The sequence below is a fragment of the Lissotriton vulgaris genome, chromosome 3_1 (genome assembly GCF_964263255.1).
Source record: "Lissotriton vulgaris chromosome 3_1, aLisVul1.2, whole genome shotgun sequence".
Taxonomy (NCBI): domain Eukaryota; kingdom Metazoa; phylum Chordata; class Amphibia; order Caudata; family Salamandridae; genus Lissotriton; species Lissotriton vulgaris.
Genome location: NC_141689.1, coordinates 1341520091 through 1341538887, shown reverse-complemented (window position 1 = coordinate 1341538887; position 18797 = coordinate 1341520091). Strand labels below are relative to the sequence as shown.

The window sequence follows — 18797 nt, the reverse complement described above, 5'->3', positions numbered from 1 at the left end:
GATACATGAAGCGCGGGGAGGAGCGGAATGTGTGCGGCTGACTGAAGCAATGGGAGGAGGCGGAACGAGGAGCGGTGAAGTCGGGCTGAGGTAGGTGCGGAACGTGTGCGGCTGACTGAAGCAATGGGAGGAGGCGGAACGAGGAGCGGTGAAGTCGGGCTGAGGTAGGTGAAGCGCGGGAGCACTGGGAGGAGGCGGAACCTGTGCGGCTCAGTGAAGTGCTGGGAGTAGGCGGAACGTGTGCAGCTAAGTGAAGCGCGGGGAGGAGTGGCCCGTTAGCGCGGGGAGGAGCGGTGAACTGTGTGCGGATTATTGGGGGCCATGACGGTGCCGGTTCGGCTGATTGGGGGCCCTGAAGGTGGCGGTTGCGCTCCAGGGGACCCCTGGACAACGTCGGGACGGGCTGCGGCCCTGAAGCAGCCTTTTGCTCCCGGACAACGTCGGGACGGGCTGCTAGTTTTTAATAAAGAAGATTTGCATTTAGCGTGTAGAGTTCAGATTCAGAATCTTTCCTACTAGGGATTATCTTGTAGATGTGAAAGATTTTAGAGAGGAAGCGAATATTGGGGTTGCATTAATGGGGGGAAAGGATAATATTGTGTACTTTTTGCTCTTTTGCACAGAATTAGCAACTCCCTGTAAAAGATGGGTGCTGCCCTTATTTAGGAACTATGATGTTGGCTCCATTAGTAATGTCCTACCCTTCTGTCTTAGAATGGATGAATAACTTATTTTTAACCGCTTCCGTGCGGCGCTGATTCCCCCCCGGTGCTGAGCCCTAATTAAAACGGGCGTGGTCATGACGGAACGGTTCCGTCATAAGCATAGCTCGACCGATGCTCATGACGGAACCGTTCCGTCATGAGCATCGAAGGGGTTAATTCTGTAGCTTTGTATCTTTGGACAGACTGGCCGAGTGTAAGAGAGGCATTTAACCAGTCTCAAAGTAACCCAAGATATCTCTTGGAAGGTGCAAGATTAATTTGTGAATCTAGTTGATAGGTATTAATCTGCACCTATCAGTATCTACAGTTTGATACATTAATGCAGCAGGATGTGTACTGCCATTAATTAAAAAACAAACAAAGTTTAGAGAGCTAGGACTGTAGGACGGCCGTCCGTGTCCCTGAAGTATTTTGTAACCAAAGACGACGGCCAAATGGAATGGCTGTCTGACACTAGAGTGTCTGGCTCCTCATAGGTTTAATAACATAGCCCTCACACACCAACCTAGTCGGTGTTATGCTTCATCATCGGGTCCCAGCCAGGTAGCCGAAAGCTACCCCGCTGTGCTGCGACACCTGATTACAGTGGAGTTGGTTGAGGTGTGTGTGTGTGATGAAGTGGATGTGAATATAAAAATACCTCTAGGAATCTACCTGTTACTTTATTCCTGGTGATCTGGGGTATATTTAAAAACAGGAGAGTGGGTAATGGGTTACAGATATTATGTGTAGTTTGTTATTACCCTATGGTAGTCAACATGTTTCAGCCCTCTAAAAAAATACGGAGCTTTATTCAGGACCTCTCAGAACGAAAGTGAGTGACGTGAGAAAAGTGAGTGGTAAAAAGAACTACCACGTGTAAAGCATTTTTAGCACTTTAGTATTTTTAGAAGGCTGCTCCTGTGGACCACATCTAGGTGATACAGCGTACGGACGGACTGGCTTAAGTGGCATGACTGGTGTCAGTCCAGGTCCAGGGATGGATGTTAGGGACCAAATGATGCCAGTGCTGGAGCAGCCGGCGCATAACCTTAAGAGGTCCCTGCCGAACACTCTAGCCCAAAGGCTTTCTGGAGGGAATGAGCTGCCAAAATATGTGGCACATGGCCTCATATAATTCTCCGGGAGGAGTAGAGACAGCCAAGGGGCAGGCTCAACCACAGAGCCAAGCCTCGAATGTGGATGCTCCCTCCTCTCGATGCCAACAGACGAGGGGTAGTCGAAGATCTCTTCGACTTCTTCTTGTGGTTGTGCGACTTATCAGAATGACCGGACGACTGAATGGGACTCTGCTCTTTCTGCCCTGTAATAGGAGACACTGCTGCTGTTTTTCCCGGACTCTGGAGCTTCCTACCTGATCCACCGTGACCAGCTCGCCGGACCAGCTGCGCCTATCTACCGGCGGGAGCTGCTGGTGCTGCAGGACTCTGACCGAGCCTGAGGAGGACCTGGGGTGTGCGGTGAGGAGGCAGGGCTGCGAGCGTTGAAACAGGGACTCCATATCCCAGGAGTCCCTGTGTGTGCCCAACCTGTTCCACCTGGGCCGCTCTCCCTGCTTGCCCCGCCCCCGCCCTCGGTGTTAAATCTGGGCACCTGTCTTCCTTCCGTGGGACTCTGCTCTTTCTGCCCTGTAATAGGAGACACTGCTGCTGTTTTTCCCGGACTCTGGAGCTTCCTACCTGATTCACCGTGACCAGCTCGCCGGACCCGCTGCGCGGGTCCCGCAGCGCCTATCTACCGGCGGGAGCTGCTGGTGCTGCAGGACTCTGACCGTGCCCGAGGAGGACCTGGGGTGTGCGGTGAGGAGGCAGGGCTGCGAGCGTTGAAACAGGGACTCCATATCCCAGGAGTCCCTGTGTGTGCCCAACCTGTTCCACCTGGGCCGCTCTCCCTGCTTGCCCCGCCCCCCGCCCATTTGACCCCAATTTATCAGGTTAGCCGCCCCGCGGCGCGGGAGCGCCCGGGGCTAAGCCCGGGCAAAGGGCGGGGCCTCTGTGGCCCTCAGAGGCCCGAAGAGACTGGACTGGGCATAGCCCCCTGGCCGTTAGTCATTCCTGTGTAAGTGTTAAATAAGACCACATTGTTCCATTATTTATAGCTGGTAGTCTTCTATAAATGTCACTGTTATCGTTGAGTACAGACCAAGCCATGCCTGATAGGCCAGGGGGTTTGCTTAACAGAACTTTGGATAACTATTTTACAAAGTCTGCTGCTGACATCCCTGAGGAAACTGCTTTAGAGGAGCGACGAGCGGAACGCCGTAGCTCTGTAGAGAGTATGAAGAATAGGCTAGTGATTCCATCATCCTGATCTGTTGCTTCCACTGACGAAGGGAGCCAGAATGGCAACGATAGTGTACTCTTACTGGATAGTCAGCCTTTGGTACCTAGAGATTGCCCGCTGACACCTAGTACTTGCCCCAAGTCAATTATGAATGGTCCTTCTCCTACTAATCATATTAGTACCCCTAGCATAACGGAGGCACCGATTACCTCTGCACCTATGCCATGCAAAATAACACGAAACAGAGTTAAAACAATTATGCCACCACCTAGAATATATGGCCCACCCCTAACAAAAAACGGCGGAAAAGGGGGGAATCACACCAACAAAAGTTGAGCCATTCCGATTTCGCCAAAAAGGCTAAGATTCCTGTTGGGAGTATTAAGGCCCCTATAGTTGCACCTGAGGGAACAAGTACAACGCCTTTACCCTCACCTATCATACACATAGATAGGGAGGTTAGCCTAGATATCAGCGCAGCTGACAATATGTCCCAAGTAGTGCAAGGTCTTGTTACATTGGATAGCATAGAAAGTCTAATCAGAAGATATTCCATAGCAATTATAGAAAGACTGAACAAAGTGGAAGACAGACTAGGGAAAATCGAGCAGGAATTGGGAAGCAAGGGAGTTGCTATTAAGACAGCTGCAAGTAAGGCTACACAAATTACCACACTGCCAACCCAACCTACTACATCTGCCCCGACCTCCGTTCCAAATATGAAACCAACCACTTCGAAGCCCCCCGAAAATAAAACTAATAAACAACATAATCCAGACAGTCCAGAATGCGGCTGTTCGGCTGGTCTGCGGGGTTTCCCTACGCACCCATATTTCGCCACATCGCAGAGCATTACATTGGCTTCCAATCCATCAAAGAGCTGCATTCAAAGCCATGACCTTAGCCCATCGAGCAACTAGGGGTAGGGGATCGGCCTACCTCTCTGTTAGTATCCGTCCTTATTGTAACTCTCGGAACCTCCGTTCCAACTCCCAACATCTGCTTTCCATACCAAGATTCAGGAAAGCACGTTCTGGAGGTAAAACCTTCCAGGTCTGTGCCACAACTCTCTGGAACAAACTCCCGATCGCAATTAGGATGATCCAGGAAGAATTACCCTTTCGTAAGGCACTAAAAACTTTTCTCTTTTGTTAATTCCCCCAGGACTATCACTCTGCTTTCACTCAGAAGCGCCGGGACACCCCGTTGGGGTAGCTGCGCGCTATATAAATTACACAAATAATAATCCACCTCCTAATTTGCCTAAAGGCAAACCTGATCAGATCCCGGTTACTTTAGCCAGTAGACCATCTAAGGGCCTGGCTAATACATCATTGGGGAGACCAATAAGGAAAGCGGAAAGTACTAGGCATACTTGGGGGAGACCAAATCGGGCTCCACTCCCAGAACTTCCACCGGAAGCAATACCTTTCGTTGTAGTCCTTACAGGGGTGCCTGTGTTGGAAACAAATAAGCGGGAGGGTTTTGCACAACTGAAGAATAAGATCATGCATTGGCTGAGCTTATACAGGCCAATTGCAAGCAACATCAGCGGGGAAATCGTACACGTTCGCCGCCTTCAGTGGTTGGGGGGCAGACCCAAGGACATTGAGGGTGATGTGGTGGTAGTGAACTTTAGGGACCCAAACGCTGTCCACTTTCCACTTTATATTAAACTGGCCCCCAGGTAGCACCAACAACTGCATAATTCCCAGACCACTGACATACTTTTACCCAAGATCAGTGGTGTTCCCATCTCAGCATCAACCACCACAGCATATGTTAACACAAACCCATCCGAATACCCATCTTCCGATCACACAGAGCGTTAAGAACCTTCAATATGTGCCCTATCCTAAGTTGGTCCCAGATCCCCATGGGTGGAATTTTGTACCAGCTAGATCCAACAATGCCATCAATAGGAGAATGGATCATTTAAAACCATTCACACCATTGGAGACCACAAATAGATTTGATATATTTAGTGGCCTAGATGATTGTGATTGATGTTTTGTGAGACCGGGGGATGAGGGAAGCGGAATCCATACCCTCAGTATAGAGGGCGTTGACAATGGAGCTGAAGTGATGGAGAATTCCGGGGTTAACCTCCCAACCACTGTAATAAGCATGAGTAGTTTGTTTGGAAGAATGGAAACGGCAGTTCTAAAACCGACTGACAATATCCAGAGGCCCATGGGGCGCAATAAGCACCCAGGTCCCTCAACATCTAGCGGGGAAGGTTGTTCACAATATAACCCAGCCTTAATGGTACCTTCCAACGAGCTCGGGGACCAGGGATCCTCGGATTATTGTCATGACCAAGCCGCAGGATCTATCCCAGGGTGTTCGATCATAGTAAATCCACCAATGGCTAACACGGTAGTGAGGGATGAAAATATTCAGGGGGAGATCAGTAAACGTCCTAACGCATTAGGAGTAGCTGAAGTCATGCCGATAAGAATGTTAACAATTGAGGAAGCATCACTGGTGGCCCAACCCGAGACCCTAGCTAAAACGAGGGAGCCACTAAAATTAGTCTCCTGTAACATAGCTGGAGTCTCAAAAAATCTAAGGGATCCTGAATGGGCAAGATTCATTGATGCTTATGATTTTTGCCTGCTACAAGAAACTTGGGCAGTGGTTACACCACATAGACTAGGGTTTAAGTCGTTTGGAATAGGTGCTATCCCATCCAGAAGTGGAAGGCCCTCGGGTGGATTATTAATCTGGGTGAAAGTAAATCTGAGGGTACAGATTGAGGTGGTGGATGCAAATTCTCCTGATATATTAGCGCTAAAAATTATTACACGCGAAGGGAAAAAATTCCTCCTAATAAATGTCTATAATAGACCAACACCCTTATCTAGAGAATCACCCACACTAACCAAACTAGACTGTTTTTTAAGTAGATTAGATGGTAAAGAGGATTACGTTATCTTGGCTGGTGATCTAAATTGTAACTACGAACCAGTCCTGGGGCTTAGTGACATTTTTGAAGAGGAGGACCAAGCTAACAAAATCCCCACACTGGAGAATGTCAAACCGGTTAAATGTTCGGTCCTGGCAGTCCAAATACCAAAATTATGTACGGAGTATTGCCTCAGGGCTTGTAATGGACGGTTTCCGTCTGACAGTTTGAAAAGACCAACCTTTAGCAGAAACAATTACAAAAGTAATTTAGATTTTGTGATTGTTTCTATACCCATCTGGCCGAATATTCTAGACCTCGAGGTAAAGCACAGGCTAGAAAGTGACCACTTCCCCTTGAGTCTTTCGATGGAAGCTTCCTTGTTTCAGGGAGTAGTGTCTTCACCCCCAGCAGATGGAAACAATGGTGGCAACGTAGAGATACACATCAGTAATAACAGACGAGTACTCAAATGGCCATTTATATTGGACCATGGCGAGATTCTCGCAGAAATATATACACTTTTTGCAGGGACCTTTGGCTCATACATAGGTTCAATGGCAGAAGAGGAAAATTCAATTTATTTCATGTCACTCCACAAATTTTTTTTTACTGATTTAAAAATGTTAGTCACCAAAATGCCCAAGAAGAACCAACAAAAGACACAGAACCTGTCCCACAGTAAACCATGGTATGACAGAATCTGTAGAGAATCTAAAATGGCTCTTTTATCAGCAATCAAATCTAAGACACTATCTGATATAAAAATAGCAAGGAATAACTATAAGTTAGTACAAAAGGCTTCAAAAATAGCCTGGGAGGAAGAAAAATGGGCAGATATGCTGCTAGCTGTTAAGACACGTGATAGCGTAGGCTTTTGGAGGCTAGTAGATAACGGGAACCATGCAGGGAGAGTGGTTAAGGACGTTTATCTGGACGAGCTAACATGGGTTAACCACTTTACTAACCTCTATAAAAAGTATGATGATGCCCAATTTGATATGGATGTCCCATGCTATGAACACCCTACAGATTGCCTGGACTTTACACTAGGCGAAACCGAGTTGGCAATTAACCTAGTAAAGACTGGTAAAGCTCCAGGCCTAGATAAGATCCCAGGGGATTTATATAAGCATGATTTAAAAGTATGGGCACCATATATAAACTATTTGTGTAATAAGTTATCCCTTACCTTAGATTTCCCCGAAAGTTGGAGGGGAGCTGAAATTGTTTTAATCTTCAAAAAAGGGGATCGGATGGATCCCTCTAATTACCGCCCAATCAGCCTGATGGACATCCTCCAGAAAATCTACTCACGACACATTTTAACTCGGGTTAGTGATTGGATGGAGGAGAACGCAATTTTAACTAAATTCCAAGCTGGTTTCCGATGTAAAGTAAGCACAATAGACCAGATATTTAGATTCTGCTGCCTTTATTGGAAATATGTACATATCAAAAAGGGACATCTATACGTTGCTTTCGTTGATTTGAGGGAAGCATTCGATTTAGTGCCACGCAATCTTTTATGGAAAACATTGAGTGTAGTAGGGTTGCCAAATAGTCTATTGGTTCAGATAAAAGAGCTACACGAAGGGAATTTTGCAAAAATCCGATGGGGCCCACGTGGGGAACTGACCCAAAAAATTCCTATCGAGCGTGGTTTCGCCAAGGCTGTGTACTGGCCCCCACACTTTTTTCTCTTTTCGTGAATGACATCCCTTCATATCTAGAGGGATGTATAAATGATTCACCAAAACTGAACGGAGAAAGGGTAACATCTTTATTATTTGCTGATGACACTATTTTGATTTCCCAAACTAAGAAAGGTCTCCAGGCACTACTGAATTCTTTTAGTGAATATTGTAGTAAGAAAGGACTGGAAATAAATGGGAAAAAGACTAAATGTATGGCCCTCAATCCAACAAAAACCGATAAAGGCTGTCTAACACTGAATGGTGTCAAACTAGAATCGGTCCCACAATTCTCATACTTAGGGGTTACTTTAGACTATAATTTTTCCTGGAGAGCCCAAATAGAAAAAAGCAAGCTGGCATTCACTCAGAATGCAAAGCCAATCCTTAGGAAACAAAGTTTGAGTACTAGTAAAGCTGTGTCCCCGGTCGTTGAGCTTTTCAAATTTAAGGTTCAACCAGCAGTGTTATATGGTGCAGAAATCTGGGGACCAGGGTCAAAGGATACTTTTAGTGTCCTGGACAATAATTTCATGAGAAGCCTGGTAAGGGTCCCAAGAGGCACTCCTCTAGTGCCCCTTCAGCTAGATCTAAATATTAAAAGAACTGACCATTACACTATAATTCGCCCACTGATGTTATGGGTTAGACTGTGGCGGGTGCCTGAATTACACGACTATAGAGATGGGCTAAAAGAAATCATGGGCCTAGACAATTCAAAAACCATCCCATGGCTAAAGCACGTTAAAATTTGGTTCACCAAAATAGGTTTAAAACACTTCTGGGAGAGCCCAGAACATCTACCGTCTAACCCAAAACTAATTTTAAAAAGGGCCTTTTGGAGCTTTATTGTTAATATGACAATAAGTGCTTCAACTGCTGGAACCTTAGTAACAAACTTCCCCAGTTTTAAGGATGAGCCACTATTTGAGACCTTTATGGATGAGATAGAGCCCCCACTTGCCAAAACCCTATTTTTAAAATTAAGATATGGGAATCTTCTGATAAAAACAACTTTGGCACGTTGGGCAAGGAGGCCTAATGTTCCATCCTTAGTGGCAGACGAAATTTGTTCTATGTATGATTGCCACCAGATTGAAAATGAGTTTCATATCTTCTTTTTCTGTCCCGCCTATGTATTGGCCAGAAAAAGATGGATTAAACCACTATGCCTACTGTTAGGCGTGAGATCATGTAAACAGGCCCTGAGAATACTCAAAACTAACACAAATCAATCAATAATATTTAGTGTTAGTCGATTCTTACATTCAATCTTTTTCCTAAGAAAAAAAAAGGGACAACAGTTGTAAATGAAGATTACCCTTAAGAATAGAATTAGAATGTGTTCTAGTAACTACAGGAGGATTTTTTAGTATCTTATTGATGGTTGTGCTTTGATTTATTTGTATCAAGAAATGTATTTTAATTGATGTTTTTTAATGTTTCCTGTCAAAATGTCTATCTTTAATATAATGAATTGTGTTGTGACTCTTTTATGGCATTCATGCTGAAATAAAGAATTTGAATTTAATTTAAAAAAGAATGCGACGAGGATCCCAGACTCAACAAACAGACCTCTGACCACCTTCTCGACTGGGACCTCGATCGCTGCAGTGTCGCACGCTGAGCTGCCAGGAGCTCGAGGGATAGCTCCCTCAAGGCCTTCGGTTGCATGCTGATGCATCCTGTGCAGGCCTTAAGGTTCTGGTCATGCTCGAGGCACTACAGGCATACAAGGCGAAGGTTTGTCACCAACATCAATCATTGACTGGTACCCGGCAGGGCTCAAAGCCGGACTTCCTTGATGAAATCCTGCCACACCAGGAGAAAAAGCCTCAAAGAGACTTTGAAAATAAGTTTAGTCTAAAAATGATTAAGGAGTAGCTTTTCTACGGATCTGCACTACTGGTGTGATAAGAAAATAATTTACATCAGTGCGCTGGGGTGGCACCCAATTTCAATTTCATAAGCTTTTATTCGATTTGAAGATACAAATCATACAAGTGACATTAAAAATACAACACCATATATATACAAATAATACTCAATTTTCACATTAATAGTGCGGAAAAAGATAAGATAAGAAACATGTACATCAGTTGTTGGGCAGCAGTTAGTAATTTAAAAATACAAGCGATATAGGGATATATACAGATATGTACAGACAGGAAATCAGTATAATTAACACACAAGTGGAGTTTCCTGGCAGCTGTACATTAAAACAAACAAAATCCGGACCGCTCAAAAGGGCATAAAAAAGTAAATTTTTGGGGTGTAAAGAGGGACCTTACAATACATACTGTGGACATAAAACATGAGTAACCATTCCATATTTGCAACTAATAAAAACTTTTGTGTACAGACAGGAATGTATAAAATAATTGCAGCACTATACATTTCCTGGCAGCTGTACATCTCAGAAAAGTTACAGACAGGTAAGTATAAAGGGGGTTACAGCACTATACTTTTCCTGGCAGCTGTACATTTCAAGATATAGGTAGCCACAAAAAAGCAAATATCCACATTCTCCATTGAGGATAATAATGTTAATGCGGTCTTTGTGGTTCGAGTGTTATATTTTATAAAAATAGGCTTAAGGTATTTTAACCTAAGAAAATGATAAAATTTACAAAAAAGTAAAAAGTGGCAACAACTCTGGCGTGAAGTATTGTCACACGGGCAGGGAGTCTCTGATCTGACTTTCTGAGTTGGGAACGCAACAAGGTGGTGTACGATACCCAATCTAACACGGGTTAGTACAAATTGGTGAGATGGACGGGTCACATTCACAAGGTAAGATTGTAGCCCCGGAGTTAAATTCAGGTCTTTATAAAACTTCACGGTGGCTAGCTTACCATGCACTTTGTCTCGCTCAACCTTTTTAAAGTTTAGAAATGTTAACTTGATTTCTTTTTTGGAAATGGCAGCAGCCTGCTTTGGATCAAGAAAAACATCGATGTCAAATAGAAGGTTATACCAGAAATGAATGTATCTCATCCACTGTATACGTAATGAGTGGTCAAGACCTATACAATCAAGAATATTCTCTTGAGTGAATCGAGTCTCTGGCTTAGCCCAAATAGAACGCCACAATAAGAGTGGCCGAACGGCTGCTAAGTCAGATATAAACTCGATCCCTACCTCATCATGGATCAGTTGTACAGAGGCGGAGGGAGGAACACATAACAATCTCTTTAAAAATGTATTTTCATCAGCTTGGAGCGAAGGGCCTTCACTATGGCCCCATACACCTGCCCCGTACAGTGCAGAAGAGACACAGCGAACGTTATATATGTTAATCATATCTGGGATACTTCTAGAGCCAAGTTTAGAGGCAAATCGGAATATGCTGCTGGTGGTCCGCAACATTTTCAGTCTGATGTTGTCAAATTCAGAAATCCAAGACCCACTGTTGTTATACGTGATTCCCAGGTAACAGAAAGTTTTGACGTGTGTCATTTTATCTTTGTCCAGGAAAAAGCTATGCTTCGTCTTATTTGCAGCCTGCCCGCATGCCATAACATACGTCTTGGATTTATTCACACAGAGCCTCCTGTTTTGAATGAACAACATAAAACTATCAATTAGGCGCTGGAGGCCAATCTGTGTGCGGGATAAAAGAACAGCGTCGTCCGCATAGAGTAAAAGTGGGACAGGTTTTCCTCCAATCAAAGGGGCATCTGCGGGGATATCGACCAGGATACGGTCAACGCCATTAATAAAAAGGGAAAATAAAAGAGGAGCCAAAACGCATCCCTGGCGAATTCCCCGTGAAACTTTGAAAAATGGTGTACATTCGCCTAGGGTGCCATAACGGACCTTACATGAGAGTTTTTCATAAAGCCTGGCTAAAAAGTGGACTATTTCCTTCGGTGCCCCAGATTCAAGCAAAACCTCCCAAAGAATAGCATGGTTAACTAAATCAAACGCGCTGCTCAAATCAGCAAAACATAAAAAGAGGTTGCCTTTTTGGCCACAGTATATTTATTAATAATAAGGTCCAAATTAACACATTGTTCCAGGGTGCCCATACCTTTACGGAACCCATATTGTACTTTAGTTAAAATATTCGAATCGGTTGCCCAGGTTTCTAACCTTTTAAGCAAAATCCGACTCATAACCTTAACTGAGGCATCCAGCAAAGAAATCAGACGGTAGTTGGAGGCCTCAGATTTGCTGCCTTTCTTGAATAGGGGAATTATAACTGATTGGCCCCAAGAAGGGGGAAAATTATCTTCTGCCGCGCAATTAAAGATCCTCGCCAGGATGGGGGCCCACAGATGCGGTTCGGCTTTTAACAAGTCGATCGGGACCCCATCCGGGCCTGGAGCTTTTCCTCCTTTACTATTGGAGAGCCCATCATAGACTTCCTCCAACGTTACTCCCAAAGGTAGGGGTATCCAAGGTGTAGCCTCGATAGGTAGTACCTCTAGGGGTATCCCTTCCGGGTTGAAGATGTTGGTAAAGTGGGTAATCCAGTCATTGCATGCGACATAGGAAGTTAGTTCCGGGATGTCGTCATTATTGAGAAAAGGGCTGTTAATTGTTTCCCAATATAATTTGCAGTTTTTGGTCTCTGCTGCTTCCTTTAACTTATCCCATGCCTCACACTGTAGGAGCTTTTTCCTGTTGGTGATTGCCATTTTATAGTTGGCCCTAAGAAGTTTTATTCCATCCCTGTCTCGTGGTTTGGTACCCAATACCTTCTTTAATTCCCGAAGGGCAAACATGCAAGGTTTATCAAACCACCCCTGCTTTACACCTCGGGCGGATGAAGGTGCCCTAGTGAAAATACCTTCAATAGTAGTATTGATATTGATAAAATGTAACAATAGGGACTCGGGGTTAATTACATTGCTTAAACAATAGCTTATTTGGGATTTACAGCTAGTTAAAACCTCCTTCTGTTTGGCCTTTGAATTAGTTCCAGACCATCTGATCCTTAGACCATTTGGTCTGATGGGTACTGGGTCAGTAGAGCACTTTTCTCCTAACTCTGTTGGTGATGTACCATGACCCAGGAGTGTAATACAAATACTATTGTGGTCACTGAGACTTTCTTCTTTAATATATAAGTTAGAGAAGTCTCCGGTACTGGACAGCAAGATATGATCAATGAATGTCCCAGCATCCCTTCCTGTAAAAGTAGGACATGTGACTGCCTGTGTGTTTCTATTACAGTTTAACAGGTGCAGGTTTAACTTAGTTAACATTTTGTTAAGTAATGTGCCATAATGACAGTGTGGGAAGTGGAGGAATTCCTCCCTCTTATTTATTTATTTATTTATTTATAAAATTTCTAGAGCGCACAAATACCTTTCGGTGTCTCGGCGCTAGAGTTTGTTAAGATTACAGAGGGCTCCTCTCTCCCGATCGCCCCCATTGGTTAGACATTGCTACTCCTAGACCACAGGGATTCCCATTAGACAAATGGCATGGCTGTAGGTTAAAGTCCCCTGCCCATATAACCTCAGCCTTTCTATTCGAAATGCCCATGACCCTTACAATTTCCTTTTCAAGGGGGTATAAAATGTTCCCTCTGGAGGCATCGAAGATATTGTTATAGAAATTAACAATAACCAGATCGATCCCCTTACTGCACTTAACCCTCACTACCTGGCTGTGGGTTCCCACAGTCGTACTACTTCTAACTACACAGTTATTCAACCTGTTGGACAGGAGCAGCAGGAGACCCCCCTTAGCCCTACCTGAGCTGGATTTGGTAGCTTTAAGGCAATGGGATGAGTAACCTTCAATATTAATTTGTTCCTGGCACCAGGTTTCCTGAAGGAGGATTATATCAAATCCTTCCCTAATAAACCTGGTCCAAAAGGGTGAGTCTAGTTTCCCTGCAATACCAGCGATGTTCCAGGAGATAAGGGTAAGACCGGCTGACTTGATGGTATCATGGATGGCAGCCCCCGGCTGGGTAACACAGGGTATAGTTGAACTAATTTCCTGGGTGCTGGCAGCTGAGCCTGGTCTAGAGGCGTCAATGGGTGTACTCGCATCAGGACCAATACAATGGGTACCTTTAAAGGGGGGAGTGTTTGGGTTGTTACTAGAAGCAGAATAAAATGTAGATTGTTCGTTGGGACTTCCCTCTTTTACCGTATCATATCGTCTGCCCACCCATACAACAGTGGGTACACAGTCCGACATACGGGGTGCCGTAACTTTATCATAGGCAGATACCTTGGTGGCAAGCTCGCTAGAGGGTAGTGGGGCACTGCGTCAGTCGACCATCTCCAGACAGTCAAATCTGTTGCTAGTATGGATACCTTGCCATCCATTCCCCATATGTTGGCCTTTGTTGGGATACCAAGGACGGGGTGGCCAATCCCTATTCCTGCTCTTTTGTGTCACCCAGGGGCCTCCAAAATTCCAGGATTGTTCTTGGGGGATAACCCAATTGGGGGCTAATATTAGAGCATGAAAATTAAATACTGGTGGATAGAAAAAGGAGAGCCGCTGAGTGTCGATTCCCCCTTTCTTCTCCAACTCTGGCCAAGAACAAATATGATTCACCGAGGATGCGTCTTCGCAGGTAACAATGACGCAATCCCCCTGAATACTCTTGGGAGTCGCCCCCACCCATGGAACCCTACGGACAGAAGATATTCTACAGGTATTGGTAGGCTGTAGTGGCCTGTTGATGCTATGCCATTGAAGGATTTTATTCAAAAGGGACCAGGAGGGTTCATCAGTACCCACTGGAAGTTCCGGGACTCCCGTTAGGATTACCGTGAATGGTGTGACCTCTGATGGAAGATGAACTGGGCGTTTAGGCCTGGGCCCCCTCTAAGCATCCATAAGATGTGATTTTTGAGTGACCGGGGGTTTATTTTGAGGTGGCTGCAGTGACCCCTGTGCAGCGGTGGTATTACCAGCAGGGGGTAAAACTGCAGGGGACAGTTGGATAGGGTTTTGTTGACTAGTTGGGTGTAGCTGCGATACAGGTTGTGATATAGATTTGGCCTTGGGTTTGGCAGATACACTCTTGTTTGGAGCAGGTAAAGAGGTAGTTAAAAGTTCTTTGGTTTTTACCTGTACTTTAGGTGTGACCGGCGGTCTGGGTGGATTAGTCGGTGTAGTCCCTGAATTGGTGGTGATAGGTCCCCCTCCAGTTTTAGTAATACCCGCCCTGGTCTGGTTAGGTAGTTGGTGAGGAGTATGGCAAGTTGCTTTTCTATTGCCATGATACTCTTCTCCAAGGGTTGGAGGTGGATTTTTAGTAGGTCCCTGAAAATAGCAAGGAGTTGCGATGTGTCACTGTCCGGCGGGTTATGGCCGCCTTCTTGGACATTGACCGATGTGGGACATTGTAGACTAGGTAGATCTGATGTAGCAGAAGTTTTGCTAGAAGAGGCATTTTTGGATGGTGCGATAGTTGGCCCTTTCTTTTTGCTGGTAGTATGGGAGTTTGGTTTAGTATTCCCCTTTTTGTGCTGTACGGGCTGCTTTGGAACGGCGCCTTCCCTGACCCCCCTAAGCTTGTTAGTTTGTACAGGGTCCTGAACCGGATCTTCAGAAAGAATATGCTCAAGGTCAGGAGTTGTCTCAAGATTCTCCGTTAAATCTTCGATTCCAGTGACAGATTAGTAGCTGATAAATCCACCGCACTAGGGATGGAATGAACTTGTGCTATGGTGCCAGATTGTATTAGGATTGGGATTGAGGTAACTGATGGCAATGGGGTTAAGGCAGTTGCTAAGGGACCCAATGAGGATCTCCGGGCAATCGCAAGGTCCTGGGAGACCCTACGTTCTAGAACAGCAATGTTCTGATTAATAGCCTCAGTTGTTTTAGAAATAAATAGATCAATAGGACCTGTAAATGAGGCAGCTTTAAGGGCTGTTTTACTTCTTAAACCCCTAGTCATGGTTATAGCAATTTATGATATCACAGTAGGTTAAACAAATGTCCAATGTCAATGAGTGGAAAAGCAGTACCTTTAGGCAGTGTCCGTATGAAAGTGACAAGGGGGGTGGCCCAGCCCAGCCTGGTTCGGTCTGGAACGGACTGAAACGGGCCCGCCCTAGGCCCGGATTTAAGCGCCTCCTGGCGCGGCTTGATGCGTTGCAGCCCGCATGGGCTGATGGGTCTTGTGGTCTCCTGCCCCGCTCTCCACTCCGCGGCTACGCTTTACCAGCGAGCGGCGGGAGGCGGGCAGGGTGTACAGAGGCTGGTTATATCTTTTCCCCAAAAGGCGTCTATCAGGCAGCAAGGCTCTCCGTGGCTATGGCGATCCCACACTTGTCAGGGCAGACGCTGGATTTAAGCGCCTCCTGGCGCGGCTTGATGCGTTGCAGCCCGCATGGGCTGATGGGTCTTGTGGTCTCCTGCCCCGCTCTCCACTCGGCGGCTACGCTTTACCAGCGAGCGGCGGGCAGGGTGTACAGAGGCTGGTTATATCTTTTCCCCAAAAGGCGTCTATCAGGCAGCAAGGCTCTCCGTGGCTATGGCGACCCATATAGGTATAGCATGTCGCTTTTGGTGTGGCACAATGCCACACAGAGCTGAACGACGCCACCTACCGGTGCACAGGGGTACTGCTCATGAAAATATTTCCGGATTCAGTCTGAAGCCAGAGTATACTTCTACGGTAAGTAACCTGCAGCTAGAAGTCAGATTGAACATGTTAAATTTTATGTGTGCTATTGTATGGCTTAATGCTGAAACAATAAAGAAATATTGGTTGATTGACCTTAGTTTTAGAAAAGGTAGAAGAGTGTTTTGTGTAATGCAATTACCTTGGCGGATGGATGGCATGTCTATCCAGGGTTATGAAGTAATTGCCAAAACCAACAATGGAGGTCAATCTTCTGCAGGCCTTTTTACCTACATTTCTTCTGTCGCAAAATTACCTTTTAGCACGCTAATCTGCGTAGTAGATAGATGTTTATAAAACCAGTGTCTATTCTCGTCCCTATAGATGTTCAAATGATTTGAGATGGAAAATTCCACAAATGGTCATAAGTGCAAATAACAATAGTCATCTTTGCACTCTATCAATAGATAGTCCATTTAAACAATTTTATTGAGGTTTTTTGCATTATAGTCACATCATGCCAAGAGATAAATTTTCTGAAGGTCATGTTACAGTATTGGAAAAAAGTTTAATAGATGGATGTACACATATGACAAATCGGTTCAGATTACGATTAACATAGCAAGAAAAACATTTTGCAGGGTGTACAATAGCATGGCTTGAGCAATGGGTCCCAGGAAGGACATCTGTATGTATTTTATCAATGGAGGGCTTAAACTTAAGCATCCCGGGAGCCCCATCATTCATTTATTATGATTTTCAGTTTTATTAAAAGCATACTGATGATTAGGCCTGGGCAGTAAATTCAGCTCGCGGAATTTGGGTAATTTTCCGTTATGCGGAGAATGCGGAATTCCCAAAAATTCTGCGATCCGCTGCTTTGCGGAATGTTTGGCTTGTTTACGCTTTCAACATGCGTGTTCACGAGATATTTCTCCCCCGAGCATGCAAACAGCGTTCGCGAACAGGAAAAAAGCATCGCGAACGGGCGGAAAAAGTGATTCCGCGTGTTCGCGGAATTTCTGCATGCTCACGGAGAATTTTTACCGTTTCGCGGAGCTTTGCGTAGTGCGACTATGCAAATTCCGCCCGCCCCTACTGATATTTATAGAAAGTAAAGGCATCCTCCCCTAAGGTGCAACGAACAACTCTTGACAATCGAGGTGTAGCTTACATTTCTTAGAAAGAAATATGCTTATGCAAGAAAGATGGAAACTTTATTTACCAAGATGGAGCGGTTTGTGGCGGCAGACATCCTTGATAAGTGCGTCCACATTGGCAACAATCTGTTCACAAGGCATATCCAACTGAAATACATAATACAATCAACATTTAGTGCTCAATTAGCAGTGAGTGACAAGTACTTATAAGTGACCTTGAGTTTGCACATTAAAGCACAAAAACAGGCATTGCCAGAAGTTAAAATAAACGTGCCCACTATTACAATGCTCAAAGATCTCTGATTCGCAAACATTCAAATCTAGTAGCGAAATGTAAACTTAATTAACAATTAACTGTTTACCCGTGCAGCGGGAGAAAGGGAGAGGATGGGACGTTAAGAATATTTATGCACATCTACATTTAAACTTGAATATTTTTGGGAAACTTCTCTTTAAATAAGTGTTATTCTTTAGTTTCCTCTTGACCCTTTTCCAAGCACTGCGTTTAACGAGGTAGCTCCAACACCTCCACACTGTGCAGGGGGAGGGAGCTGCGCATGAAGTGGCAGTGCTGCTGCCGTCGGAGGTTGTGCTGTGGAAACATGAAAGAAACGGAGAATGATATGCAAGGGGCCTTATGTCCTGCCGTGGTACACTAGAAATGGGAAGCATGGACGGCTGTCACGGATGTTTGCTAATCAACGATACTGAGTTGAATATGAGTAAAAATCTTAACACAAGCATTGGGTGTTTACTTTTGACGACGCTGTACTGCATCAGTAAGTTGCTGTGCGGTATGGCCAAGAGAAATATTTTTTAAAAGCACACAAAAAGGTATGGGCAGACAAGACGATGGTTGTTAGCATGCATCAATGGATAGTGACCCTACAATGTCGTAGGTGCCATTTATTTCTTATTTACGTATTCATGATGGATCAGTAAATAAAATAAACAAGGATTTGTAATGCAATAGGTCTCGCATTTGCGGGAGTTTATGCTATTGGCATTGTAAATGACAATGCCTTTTATTTATGTTTTAAAAACCAACACATAAATAAAAGGCATTGTCATTTACAATGCCAATAGCTCAAACTGTCACAGCGAGCCCCGACTATAGCCCTCTGGCATAGGGACGTGACCGAGTGGGCCCTAGCCGAGGAAACACACTTACAACTTTGCAGGAGAGAGGACTTGAGGATGCACTAAACGCCTTGCGGGCCGTTACAGACAAACTTCTAGGCAGATCTGTACATATGAGACAGGGCCGGCTCTAGGCTCATGGTGGTCCCGTGCAGGGAGCGTAGGTGGGGGCCCCGGAAGAGGGGGTCCGTACTGGGCGGAGCTCAGGAAGGTGTTTTAATAATACGTCCAGAAAAGTCGTTAGATGATTGACCAGTACCTGCAGCTGCTCCTACCCTTCCGAATTCGTCTCAGAACGATACAATTTAGGAGGAGGAGGACATTGTGACACACGAC

At 45.0% G+C, this 18797-nt stretch overlaps 1 protein-coding gene across 1 annotated transcript in view; it reads right to left on the bottom strand.

Annotated features, from left to right (window-relative positions):
- MRPL1 (mitochondrial ribosomal protein L1) overlaps positions 1–18797 on the bottom strand; it is a 641951-nt gene that overhangs the window by 55024 nt on the left and 568130 nt on the right. The window contains exon 8 of the mRNA XM_086961813.1: positions 17387–17468. Within this exon, the coding sequence (XP_086817939.1) occupies positions 17387–17468 (82 nt within the window). The remainder of the gene's footprint in view (positions 1–17386; positions 17469–18797) is intronic.